The sequence below is a fragment of the Ailuropoda melanoleuca genome, chromosome 5, assembly GCF_002007445.2.
Source record: "Ailuropoda melanoleuca isolate Jingjing chromosome 5, ASM200744v2, whole genome shotgun sequence".
NCBI classification, from domain to species: domain Eukaryota; kingdom Metazoa; phylum Chordata; class Mammalia; order Carnivora; family Ursidae; genus Ailuropoda; species Ailuropoda melanoleuca.
This window is the reverse complement of record NC_048222.1, coordinates 55,481,180-55,494,850: the sequence shown is the minus strand read 5'-3', so window position 1 is coordinate 55,494,850 and position 13,671 is coordinate 55,481,180. Positions and strand designations below refer to the sequence as shown.

Genomic DNA, 13,671 nt, shown 5'->3' with positions numbered 1-13,671 from the left:
AGAGTATTAGGATATTAGGATTATGTGTTTTATTCAAGCTGACAATAATAATGATGGACCAGAATCGTCATTTTCTGACTCTTGAAACATTCACTGCTCAGGTGTGTGACATACATAAAATACATTTAAAGCTTAAATGAGCATGTTTGGTAACATAATTCACATAGTCAAAAATTACCTTGCTCTGAATGAAGAGGAATGGAAGTTTTGCGACATTCAGTAAATCCAGCATGAGAACTCACATGTTTCAACGTGTTTTCAGAAGGAGCATCACTCTGCATATTGAACAAATACACAATTTAAAAACAATTAAACCCAATTTCAAATAATTGTTCTAAGTAGTATGAGTCTCTGTATCTATTTAGTTCAATATGTTTTAATCGACGTGGACACCAAAGAATACATTACAGGTTACAGTTAATTTTTTTCAATGACAATCTAAAAAAACTGCATCAAAATATCCTACTTATTATTCATAAATCCATCTGAATGAATCCTTTTTCATAGTGATACAACTTTATAAAAAATTGGGGGAAATACAAAAACTGTGGGAAAAATAATACAACATTTATCAAAAAACAAAAAGCTAAACACAAAAAGCTATTTTACACTAACACTGACAGACTGTTAACAGTTTGGAGGGTGGAGGAGTGGTTTTTATGGGGAAGAAGGGATGTTTGGGTAGTTTTCTTACTGATTATATGAGCTGTTTATAGAACAAAGATCTGATCATTATTTGTCACATTTCAATTTCTTTCCAAATTTGTTTGACTTATCTATGATTTCCATTTTTTTGGTACTTAAATCTCTTCACATCCTTCCTTTAATATTGTCTACTCCTTGTATGTTTAGAAAGTCCTCCTGGTTTTACTAAGTTAATATTTCTACTATTTTCTTAAATGATTTGAATTTTTACATTTAAAGCTGGAAATTATCTGAGATTATGAAGTGATACGAGAACATAAACAGACTTTTCCAAATTTCTATTCAATTATCCAATATTTATTTACTGACAAAGCATTTCCCCTCTCAACAATTTCTAATCCAATCCTTCCTATTAAATGCTTATTTGCAGAAGGTTATTTTGGAGTCACCAAAATGTTTAGCCAAATCTTCCTGTTTCAACTGTTCTACCTGACTAATATTTTATAGTCTAGTTCTCCCTTCCTTTCTTCTTTTTACCTATACATTTTCCCAGATGAACTAACAAACTGCATTAACCTGGAGACAATCCAATATATTCACATTATTTTCTCTTTTCAACTATAAACAGGTCACACACTATTATGCAACTTTAAAATATCCCCAAACCTCTACCACTTCTCAGAAACAATGAGTTTTAAAATGTTACTACTACAATAAACTATTACTTTATTAAGTAAATTTAGCTTATATCTCAAGAAAATTAACTTTTCTACCTTTGATGCTCTGCACTCTTCATATACAGCTGATTTATATAGCCAAGTGAGAGTGCTAACCTTTATCCGTAGCCACAAAGCAACTCCAATTTCCTTTCTGATTTCAGTTGTTTCTTTTGGAACCAGTTTTAGCTATTTCTTATTTGTTTTATTTAAGTGCTCTCCTTGATATATACTCTTTGATGCAATGACACATCAGTTTCATCAGAACCATCTATGACAGAAATTCTAGTGCAGGATTGATGATGGGTTTCAAGGTATTTGTAAAACTCCATATACCTTAATAGATAAACTTTTGTATATGTTCATTTTTCTGGGATGAGGATCTATAGTTTTCATTTGATTTTCAAAGGGGTGTATAACCCATAAACATTCAAGAACTCAAAGTCTTAGACCATCATGAGCTAGAGCTCAGTATTCTATTATTACAGTTTGAGTTCTTTTTCTCTAAGTAAATTACTCAAAATTGTCTAATTCAAAACACAGCCACCAGTTTTCTGCCTACTCACAGAAACTTGTAATTTCTTCTTACTTTTACCAGGAAGTTACCTGCCCACTTAAAAATTTTTAGCACAGTCCTGGCTTTAAGTTCATTTAATAGGTTCATTGTTAAAAGGCGGAATCTGTGGGGAAACCTTGATGTATACCCTTTCCCATTAAGGAATGTCCATTTATCCTAACTGACTTCCTATGTACATCAAGTGCTTCCTTATAGCAAAATGATGCCACAAGAATGTGCTGATACAATTCTTTCAACTGCCACTGTGACACTAGCAGAGACATTTTAAAAGTTCAATGAAATACTATTAGAGAATGACAGCTTAAGTCAGGGTAACTAATTGTTACTGAGGACTGAGAGAAGCAGAGATACTAAAAAAATATTTAGGAAGCAAAATGAGTGCAGTTTTGTCCTGGTAAACTAGAATGCTGACGTTATTAACAGAGGCAGAAAACATAGGAGGAGAAATACGTCTTCTGAACAAGATGATGGTGAATTTGAGGTCCTGACTGCTGAGTCTGACAACTCTAAGATTTTCAATTACTTAGCAGTTCTAATCTGGCGTCATGCCAATCCTCTAGTCAGAATCACTCCAAAGATTTACTTTCCCCATATCCATTCCCAGCCTTCAGTTCTCCTGGCTGAAATCCAAATGCTGATAAGGCTAGTAAAAAATCCATGCCTATTCAACTCCATAGCTGAGAAATCATACTCCTGGTTTTCTCTTGACTCCTTAATACCTTCACACAATGGTTACCCTAAACCTTCTCTTTCTCATGTATTCCATCATGCTTTCCACCAGCTTTACTGGAAAAACAAATGCTTTAAGAGTACCAACAACTCCCCAGATTACTTTTTATCCCCCTTAATTTTAAAAATGTTTTGCGTAATTTATATACAATGAAACACACAGATTCTTAAATGGTAAGTTAGAGTAGAGTTTTAACATTTTTGCTTTCCAACTCAAAACATATGTGACAATGCTTTTGTCAGTCTTCCCATCTGAAAAAAGTTATACTTTTTATCCTTATCATGTGAATGCTCAATTTCACTCCATCTACATCTTCTTGCTTTTTCTAATATAACTCTCAGTCAGCTCTCCCTCCCTGTAAGAAACTCAAAGATAAAAGAAGAGATACAGCTCAAAAAAAAANGCCAAAAAAAAAAAAAAAAAAAAAAGTTGGTTTCCCTACTGGTTCCCTTCCCTCATATTAAGACTATCATTAAGGGTATTTATGAAAGCAACAGTTAAGAAATACTTTTCACGCATTGTTCTATACATTTAAAAATTTATTTAACAAACATTTATTGAATATCTTACACCTGTACATTATATTGTAGTTACTGGCATATTCAGCTTTTTACAGCTCGGCTACAGGTTCCTTGACAGACAGGGTTATGCTCTAATAAACTTTTGGGCCTGGGAAAGAGTTCAGCTCAGTATTTAGTCAAGGGGAAATGTATAGGGAGAAGGACTTTTAAAAAGAGAAATGTTAAATAAGTGTTTTTTATTTTCATCAATTAAAAAAGTGCAAGCTATATGTAGATTTTTTTCATATTCAATTGTTTCTTTTTTTTTTTTAAGGATTTTATTTATTTATTTGGAGGGGGGAGCACAAAGGGAGAGTGAGAGCGAGAAGCAGACTCCCTGATGAGCTGAGAGCCTGATGTGGGACTCGATCCCAGAACCCTGAGATCATGACCTGAGTTTAAGGCAGATGTTTAATCGACTGAGCCACCCAGGCACCCTCTTTCTTCTTTTTAAATGGTGTATAGCTTTAAATATTTGGGATAATCATGTTGATGACAGTCTCTACTAAAACTGCATTTTTACCGAAATGTTTAATTCTATTTTGAACTAAACCCCCAAAGAGCAAAGTGAGATTGAATTGTGCTGTTTTAAGGATTTACTTACGGATAATATTTCTTTTATCTTGTTTGATGTTTCTTTAAACTTCTGCAAATAATCTATGCTATCTCTGTGTCCTTAAAGAGAAAAAAAATTACAAAAAAAATACTTATTTCTTATCAAAATAATATCATTACTTAAAGTCTACATAAACAAGTGATTTATGTTGTTTTTCAAGTAGTTTTGATGGCTCTGAAGTCTCCCGTAGATCTTTTGATATATACTAAAAATATCTGTCAAGAAGCTAGAGAAGATGAGCAGTTCAGTTTACAGTAACAGCAAAAGCCAAAGGCCTCCTCAAAGAATCCAACATGTGATATGAATTGCTTGAAATTTAAAAAGATAAAAAGGGAAGCAATTACTTTTACTATTAATATAAAATTACATATATAATATATATTTATTACACGTGTATAATATATCCACTATATATATACACACACATATCTATCCACTACACACACACACACAAATCATATGTAGAGATAAATATGTAGGTATCCATCCCAGTGGCAATATACTAACATACAGACTAAAATGTACTTTTAAAAAATAAATTGGGATAGATTTTATGCAGGAAAGTTGTCTCTATAAATCCACAGTGAACGCACAAAGCCTAGCAGCAGAGATCAGTATGCTCAGTACCTAGATAACTTACAGGGTTGGCCTCAATCTGAAGACTACATGGACATACCATATTTTTCGACTAATCTCCATACACGTTCCATGACTAGATAAACTTCTAAGCTGGGAAGGCTCAAGCAAGTGTTAAGACAAGGTTAGGAAGCCACCTGATGGAAAAATTCAAATCTGAAGAGACAGGTTTCATGCCTCAGAACACTCTGGTCATGCCCAAAAACAATTCAGGTTGTTTTTTAAGAACTCTTTGTTAAATACTTTAATCTTTACTAATCTAACAGGAAGACTGTTAGAACACTATACTCTCCCAAATACTAGAGACTTAGCTAGCTCTATGAATATTCTCTCTCCACCTTTTCATTCCATATGGCACACTGTCAACATTAAAATATGCTTAGGTCTCCCCCATCACTAAAAACAAAACAAATAAAAAAACCTTAGCTACAAACTACAGTATTAGTTATTTCTTTCTTTTTACCTTCATAGTGAGCTTTATAGTTGCCCCCCAAGTCCTCCTCTTTACATTCCCTCCTCCCATTCACACTTTATTTCAATATAATTTGGCTTCTCCCTCAACCACTTCACTGAAACAGATACCACCAAGGCCACCAAGGCAGTGTTATCACTGCAAAAATAAATATATTTTCAGTCCTTATTTTACTTTAGCTATCTTAAGTATAAGAATGAATCCATTCCTTTCCGAAATGCTCTCCTCTCTGGGTATATAATAGTGGTTTGACCATAAATCTGCACTTTCCAAGTAGAGTCCTGGCTTTCCCTATTAGTGTAATTGTAATTATTAGCATACCCTTTCACTACCAAAAGTGTACTGGTTTAGATAAAAAATTATACAGTCACTCAATTTATAAGACACTGGTCTTTTCCAGTTATTTCTATCCAACCTCCCCTGTACCTTTCTATTATTCCCCAAGTATCTAACATTTATGACTCACTCAGGTTCTTTCAACAAGTAACCAAATTCAAAGGAAGATCCTCAAAATCAAAAGGAAGAGCCCAAATAAGTTTTATATACAAATGTTATTATAGTAAATTCACGAAAGAGGTATGTGCCAATAGAACTATTAGAGCTCAATTCAACCTATTTCCTCCACTTGATTCCTCATAAAACTTTTAGAACTGTATTCTATGAAACGTAGTCCACTTATTACATTAAGTGCATGGTTTTATTAATTAGCTACTTATTTGATTTCTAAGGTGATAATTTTAATTAAAAAAATAATATTGATATATAAATACTGGTTTGATAAACTTACCTACAAATGCTCCGAATTCTACATTATCTCCTTCTGCAGCTTTAGAGCAAACAATTTCTTGATCTTTGGTTACAGTTTCTAAGTGGCTTTTACAACTTGGCTGGGAAGGTGTACTAACAAAAAATTTGGTTGGTGGGGATGACAGGTGTGGTATGCTATTAGAAGAACTGCCTAATTTTTGATTTTTACTGAAGATTTTTAACATTTCTACCCCATGTATTCTTTGTCGCAGTTCTGGAGGAGAAACAGCACTTGGGAATAAGGCACCACAAGAGGAACCAGCCTCTGGGAAACTGAATTCTTTTCTCTGGGGTATTACAGGTAAATCCTGACTAAATATGTTACACGGGGGATCTTTTTCATCTTTCATAAAAATATTACAAAGAAAAGGATTAGTACTTTCAAGACCACCTTGAGGAAGAGAGGAACTAAGTGTATTTACAACACTGTGCTTTTTCCATACAGAAGGTCTTACGGGACCGTCGTCAATAAGGTTTTGAGCCAAATGTTTGGAAATGCTCAACTCTCGTGTGATTTCATTGTGAACTTTGCTAGCTTCCGAAGCTTTCTGAGCAGTGAGTGTTTTTAATGTATCTACAGTCAGGGCTGAAAGATCTTGCAAATGGCCAATTTGAGAATCTAATGACTGTAATGATCTTTTTATATAGTTGACGCGATCTCCAACTTCTTTAATCTGAATGCACATCTGCTCCACCCTGTAGGGGAAACACAGGATGTTTAGAAATGTTAAAAATTAATGTTTTAGAGATTCTTTTTGTAATCTCAATAAATGACAATGGTAAAAAGAAATTTTACATGCACTCAAACAAGCTAAGATATAAAATAAAATGATTTATAAAAGGCACACCTAATGTTTAAGAAGGGTTTGGTGCTGATTCTATTATAATAAAATCAAGATTTCAAAAAATGTTTTTGTTGGGGTGCCTGGGTGGCACAGCAGTTAAGCGTCTGCCTTCGGCTCAGGGCATGATCCCAGCGTTATGGGATCGAGCCCCACATCAGGCTCCTCCGCTATGAGCCTGCTTCTTCCTCTCCCACTCCCCCTGCTTGTGTTCCCTCTCTCTCTGGCTGTCTCTATCTCTGTCGAATAAATAAATAAAATCTTTTAAAAAAACTTTTTTGTTATTATTACAATTTCCCCACCATCAAAGTAACACACACAAATATGTGTATACAATTACATATACATAGAACTACCATTACCATTATTATACCTATACTGTTTCCAGAATGTAGCAAAGCCATTAAAAAAACAGAAACAAATGCTTTAGAACAATATAGTTTCACTTTTCTCCACTGACTAGTAAAGAACATTAATTCTTCTCTGTCCTTTGTAACAAATGTTAAAAAATAATGAGAAACTGACTTACACTAAGTATTAGAAGAACTGAATTGTCTTTCCATATAATAAAACTATTACTAAGCTTACTCATTTGACAAACATAAATTGAACAATGACCATGTATAAGGCACAACAGAATCCACTGTGACATATAATCAATAATTAAAGAACTTCTGAACCTTTCAAAAGTGACACGAATTCTCTCTTCACTCCCAGAATGGAATTTGTCATCTTTTTCATTAAAATACATCTCAACACACTGTTCTTCAAAGTCATGTAGTTTCTTTTGATCTTCTTCTGTTAAAAAAAGTTCTAAGGAGAGAAAAGGAAAAAAAAAATCAATGAAGACTATCAAGATATCAAATTATAGCTCATAAGTCTTATGAATTATTCAGGGTTCATAAGACTATATCCATCATCTATAATTTTTTTCTTTTTACTACAGTGTTTCTAAAGCACTGGACAAGTATTTCCATTTTTTCTTCAGCAGAACAGTTTCAGGTACCTTCTCCTCCTCTTCTAATTTCCTTTTCCTATAAAACACTCTTCCCCTATATCTCTCTTTATACCTCTCCCACATTTATCCAGGTAGAGGAATTTAACGACCAATTTGGTAGAACAGAAAGTCACTATAAAATTTTAAGCACAGTTGATATGATGATTAATCTCATGTAGTATACAGAATAAACTAAAAGTGTTGTTTACAGAGCAGCAAAAATGGTTTGTAGAAGAGCAAATGTCATGGTTTATATTACCATTTAAAAAAAACAAACTGACATGCCATATTCGAAAAGAAGTTTAATACTAAATTCACTTTTATAGATACTATATTATACTTAAAATTCCTTTATGTTCAGGCAAATACAACAAAAGCTTTTTACAGTAACATTAACCAAGTAAGTCTTCTGAGTAAAATTAATACTTAACTTTCAGTGTAATACTGATAAGTGATAACATTTCCCTTAATATATTTTACTTACTTGGTCCATCTGAAGTCTTATCTTTTTTTCTTCTTTTACATATGCAGCAAAACAGAGAAACTATATGGCTGAGAATGATAAGTGGTGGAGGCAGAACAGGTTTCTCATGATAAGCCATAATAAAATGATAACGTTGGTACTTCCATACAATATTGGAAATTGCCTTCACTTGTAAATACACATTGCTTGAATAACAAAGAATAAAAACAAAATAAACATAGCTAAATCACATGATGAAGTTTTAAATACTAAAGATTTTACTGCAATTCTGTTCTAAACAAGGATTCAAAAGAGTTCTCTACCATACACAAGACTAAAAGGCAATGAGAAAGTGGAAAAAATACATGCAGTAAGTATAAGGCACAAGTTTGGCATCATGGAGGGTCTTAATTACAAACTCCCAGAAAAATGAGCAGAAAATATGATCTTAAGATTTTAAAGTTACATACAAATTACAAAACTATAAGAAAATATTCAATCTTAGGAGCAACAAAATTAGCACATATAAAAACAAGGTACTTTTAGGTACTATCAAATTAGTAACCATTAAAGATAACAAAACCTAGTGTTAGCAGAGATTTGGGGATAAAAGTCTGCTTTAGCTTAAATGCACAAAGTCCTAAAAATGCATACACTAAACAGTTCTACTTTTAGGAAAACAACCTAAGGACATAATTAAGGAATGATCAAAAATATAACAGCATGGTTTTGGGGAACAAAAAATTATAAACAATCTAATTGAACAAAATAATATACTGGTTGAAAAATTAAGGTCTATATCGTGGAATACCAGGTAGGCATTAAAAATAAATTGGAGATATTTATTAATATGGAATAATATTCATGTTTTGCTTAGTTAAAAACAGTATACAAAATATAAGAACGTTATTTTTACAGAGAAAAAATGGTTCATATATATTCATAAAAAACAAGAGAAAGATGTACACCAAAATATTAATGAAATTATGGATGAATTTTCTACTTGCCTTTCTGTTTTATATACTGAACATGTGTATTCCTCGGCAACTTAGTAACTAATAAAAGAATGCATGTTGAAAAGATAATTTAGTCTCAAATTTAAAGTTTCATTTGATTTGAAAAAGTATGCCCTCTTATTTGTAATTTTCAAAGATAATTTTAGTAGTGTAGGCTTCAATAAAATCTTTAGATTTGAAATTTTGTATATTTCCTTCAAAATGAGAATTATATATTAAATCTCATTACAATAAGCAACTGAATAAAATCCTTACTTGAAAAATGCAATAAGAAGATTGACCATAATGATATACTGTACAAAGAGGTAGACTGCTTGAAGAAATGGAGTCAACCATGTTCCAGGACCACAGATTTGAGAGATAGTGGAATCATTTGCACACACTTTGGAAAGAAGAACAAAAATTAGATATAGTAATCACACCAGTAACCATTTTTTTAAATTTTAGTTAGTTAACATACAGAGCAATATTGGTTTCTACACCAGTAACTTTTTTTTAAAGATTTTATTTATTTATTTATTTATTTATTTGACAGAAAGAGACAGCCAGTGAGAGAGAGAACACAAGCAGGGGGAGTGGAAGAGGAAGCAGCAGGCTCCCAGCGGAGGAGGAGCCTGATGCGGGGCTGGATCCCAGAATGCCGGGATCATGCCCTGAGCCGAAGGCAAGACGCTTAACAACTGAGCCACCCAGGCGCCCCTGCACCAGTAACTATTTTTAATTAGTATTCGTTTATTTGAAGGAAGTTTCAATTATGTACAAATCTGTCTCAGACTCTGGTAAAAAGTTTCTGGTCAAACACTTGGAATACAAACTTAAAAATACTCCAACACAGAAAAATTTTGTGAGGGATATGGGTATCTGTTCTACCACTCTATTTCAGATGAGGAGATACATAGTTCTGTGTTATGTCTGCACTTCAAGGCAGGGTTTAGCTTGAACATTAAGTAGAATAAAATTTGCAGATTAGCCACACTACATCATTTCTGTAAGAAAAATAACTGAACTATAAAAGAGTATGGTAAACTCACAGTAAATTTACAAATATAAAGATTACTGAGTTTATCTTATTATGTCATTAGAGGGTTGAAAGAGTGGTTGAAGTGCCTCTCAAATATACAATGATTAGGTCTGAATTCCTTGCTTTTCATTAACCCCACCAGGAATGTTTCTGAAGCCAAGACTCAGCTGAATAAAAAAGCAAGGAAAAGAAGAGCTTAAGTACCCACCACAGTATTAAAGAGTTTAGCAAAACAATTTAAATAGGGTAAGGATTAGAATTAAATAATCATGAATTAGTGACAAGTTTTATATAAATGCTTACAATACAATTAGCATTTCTTTAGTAATCGTTTAAAAACATATACACCATTAAAACACTCAAAGGCTGTATCATTCCTTTCAAATAAAACTGTTTCACAGGCAAATGAATGCACAAGGTTCTTTCAATCTTAAGAAGTTATAAACCCATTTCCATTCTATTCAGATTTGTTTGATATAGCAAATACCCAAGGAAGAGAATGAGGAAGACTAAAAAGCTATATCCAATGCTTTACAACAACTAAACTAGAGCCACATCAGAAAAAGAGCAGAAAATGAAAACCTGAAAATGGCACTGAACAGGAAAGCACTGAGCACAAAGTTTGACCAGGCTGGTAAAACCTCACTGTTTCAAGCAATATCTGATAACAGCTAAAGACCACTATGTAGCCATCCCCTGACCAAATCACCTATAAATAGGTGGGTAGGGAGCAATGCAGGTGTGTGGTGAGGGAGGAGTAAAAACAGGAGAGAAACTGGAAAAGAGCTGAAGAGCAACTAACCAAATAAAGATTCTAAAATGCAATTGTGGAAGTCAGTAGAAGAACATCCCTGAAAGCTGGCAGCATCTCCTATGTTCATAAGTCATCTAGCCTCATTAGCTAAAACAATTTAAAAAAATTATTACCTTATACGGAAAATGCATTCACAGTCGAATTTTGTTAAGAGTTTATCCAACCTACCACAATTGGTCTAATCACTGTAATCCTATCACCCCTGCCCCAACTGTTTCATAGATAAGCAGGATGAAGCCAATTTGAGCTAGTAAGATTTAAGGAACAGGTTCCATAGGAGGCTTTTGGGAAAGGGACTTTTCACCCTTAAGAGAACCATGGAAAACACTGTCTCTTTCCTCCCACTGCTAGTGACAATCTTCTAATCATAAGGGAAACCTGTATCAATTGGACACTCTGATTACAGAGCAGTGGAATGAAAAGAACAGGTGTCCTTAACTATGATAATTAACAAACTCCAAAGACCACTCTGTCTGATCTTTGTGTTACATGAGCTAATAGATATACTTACTGTATAAGCCAGGTTAGGCCAGATTTCCATTTGTGGCTGAAAAAATTCTAAAATACTTTTTTCGATTAATTTTTATAGGTTTTTTTTTCCTGGGCTAATTAATGAATGCATGTTGGGAGGGCTTAGGTTGGTATTAATAGTTAGACTTGTGAAAATACGTAATATTACTGTAATGCAATTCTGACTTTAAAACATGAAATAACCGAAGGATGAATCTGTAAACATAAACCCTTACCGTCAATTTCATATGCGTAAACTTCACCAAAAATCATCCAGTATGGATGAAAAACTATATCTTTAGCAAGAGTCCAAGATGGTGCTTCACGAGGATAAAGTATTGCTTTTCTGGGAACACCAAAACTAAGTAATACAAGAGCCATAATCACTACAATGTAGAACATATTGGCTACCTGTTAAAAAATGAACACTGTTAAAATACATGGGAATTTAAAAACAACAGTTTTTTCATCTTAAAATAGTTCAAATGCTCTAAAAAATTACTAGAATTTTTGAGTTTCTTTTTCCTCCTAGTATTAGCATTCAGGAAAATCTCATCACTACGTAAACCTTAACATCAAGGAGATTACATAAAAATTGACCTGTGAAGCTGGACACGTCAGGGGCACATTCTATATAATGAACCATATCACTGGTTCCAACTGGAGTTTGCCTATCTTGAGTCCAAGAAGATTTAAAGAGGTATAGACACATGGGCAGATTCAGGAAACCAGTTTCCATATGTGCTCTTTCCTAAAACTGTTGTGTTGTAGCATTGGAGGTTCAGATTCACTTTTCTACTTCCCTTTGATAACTGTCCTTTGCCCACTTCATACACAAAAAGGTATTCTTCTCACCCATCTTGAACCCTATACCACGGTCCCTTACCCTGGACTGTGAAAACCTTTAGGAGCTAAATAAAACAATAAACTGGAATTATCAGCATGGGTGTTGAAAAAATAAGTGACACCAATTAACTGGTTAAAAAATCCTTTTACAAATCGAGTAGTCTACAATTCTTTAATTTCAACAAAGGTGAAAAAACTAATTGGGCTATCACCTAATAAATCAATGAAAAATAATTTATTAAGTTATGATCTGAATTTTGAAATCATTACTCAAGAAATCTAAGAGTGAAGTGAAATCCTATAAAAGAACTTTAATTTCTATCCACTTAATTAGGGATATGAGCGCTCAGCATTTATATCTAAAAAAGTGAATGTTATCTCACTCCAACAATGTACTACATCCACAAATAATATACTAGGGGAAAACCCATACAGATCAAGGTAGACTACATTTACAATAAATCTGTACTTTACCAACAATTGCAATAAACTAACCTAAAAAACCCATAATTGCAATAAAATAACCTAAAAAATTATTATGACATTTGCATACATTTTTCAAACAAATATATAGTGAAAGTAGAAATGGAAGGCAGGAATGTGAGGTAAAGAGGGCTATAAGTCTGGTTTTTTAATTTTTAAAATTACAAAATATTTATTTATAAGTAATTATTTAGACGTGATCCTTCATCTTTGAAATTCTTACACATCTGCCAATAAATTTCCTTTTTAAATTAAATTAGAGTTGAGTCTCTGTGACTTGCAATCGAAGAGTCCTAATACTCTCCAAGATTCAGTTTTCATATTTATAAAATAGTCAAATAATGCCTTCTCTGGGTGTTTAACATACACACTAAAAGAATGTATGTTTTCAGTAACAAGATTTCAACAAAATCTTGGGATAAGAGATTTTAAAAGGCAAATCATCATAACATTATTCAAGACATCTGAAACACTATGGAATCCAAATATTTATCTGTAATTAAAGAAAAACGCCAAGTCAAAAATTCAAAACTGTACTCAAATCTGTACTGAGGTATCCTAAAATTATTCAAAGTCTATGACTGATGATTCACAGAGGTACCTGGATTTCATACCTTTCACATAAAGCCTATTTGACAACCTTCCTTATACTTGATCTAAATTTAATTAAAAATATTTAAATATATCCCATTTCCACATATCTAAAATGAGAACTTCTAGATTGAATGTACAGATACACAGAGCGAGTGGGAAAAGGTTAGCACTTACAACACTATTTTCATAAGTGTGATCTTTATTAATGATATCAATGTGAGGAATATTTCATCTATTTTCATCTTTTGTATCTTCAAACTTTTCAAAGCTTTTTCTCTGATTAGAAATTCCCTGCTCAGGGGGCGCCTGGGTGGCACTGCGGTTAA

General features: G+C 33.1%; 1 protein-coding gene across 4 annotated transcripts in view; it reads right to left on the bottom strand.

The window, feature by feature from the left end:
• The window catches only part of TRPM7 (transient receptor potential cation channel subfamily M member 7), a 116,526-nt gene that overhangs the window by 24,143 nt on the left and 78,712 nt on the right, over positions 1–13,671 (bottom strand). For all 4 annotated transcript variants that reach the window (XM_034660988.1, XM_011226462.3, XM_034660987.1 and 1 more), the window contains 7 exons: positions 11,659–11,833; positions 9,333–9,459; positions 8,083–8,267; positions 7,282–7,414; positions 5,740–6,455; positions 3,833–3,903; positions 179–275 (listed from right to left, as the gene is read on the bottom strand). In XM_034660988.1, coding sequence (XP_034516879.1) covers positions 179–275; positions 3,833–3,903; positions 5,740–6,455; positions 7,282–7,414; positions 8,083–8,267; positions 9,333–9,459; positions 11,659–11,833 — 1,504 coding nt within the window. The remainder of the gene's footprint in view (positions 1–178; positions 276–3,832; positions 3,904–5,739; positions 6,456–7,281; positions 7,415–8,082; positions 8,268–9,332; positions 9,460–11,658; positions 11,834–13,671) is intronic.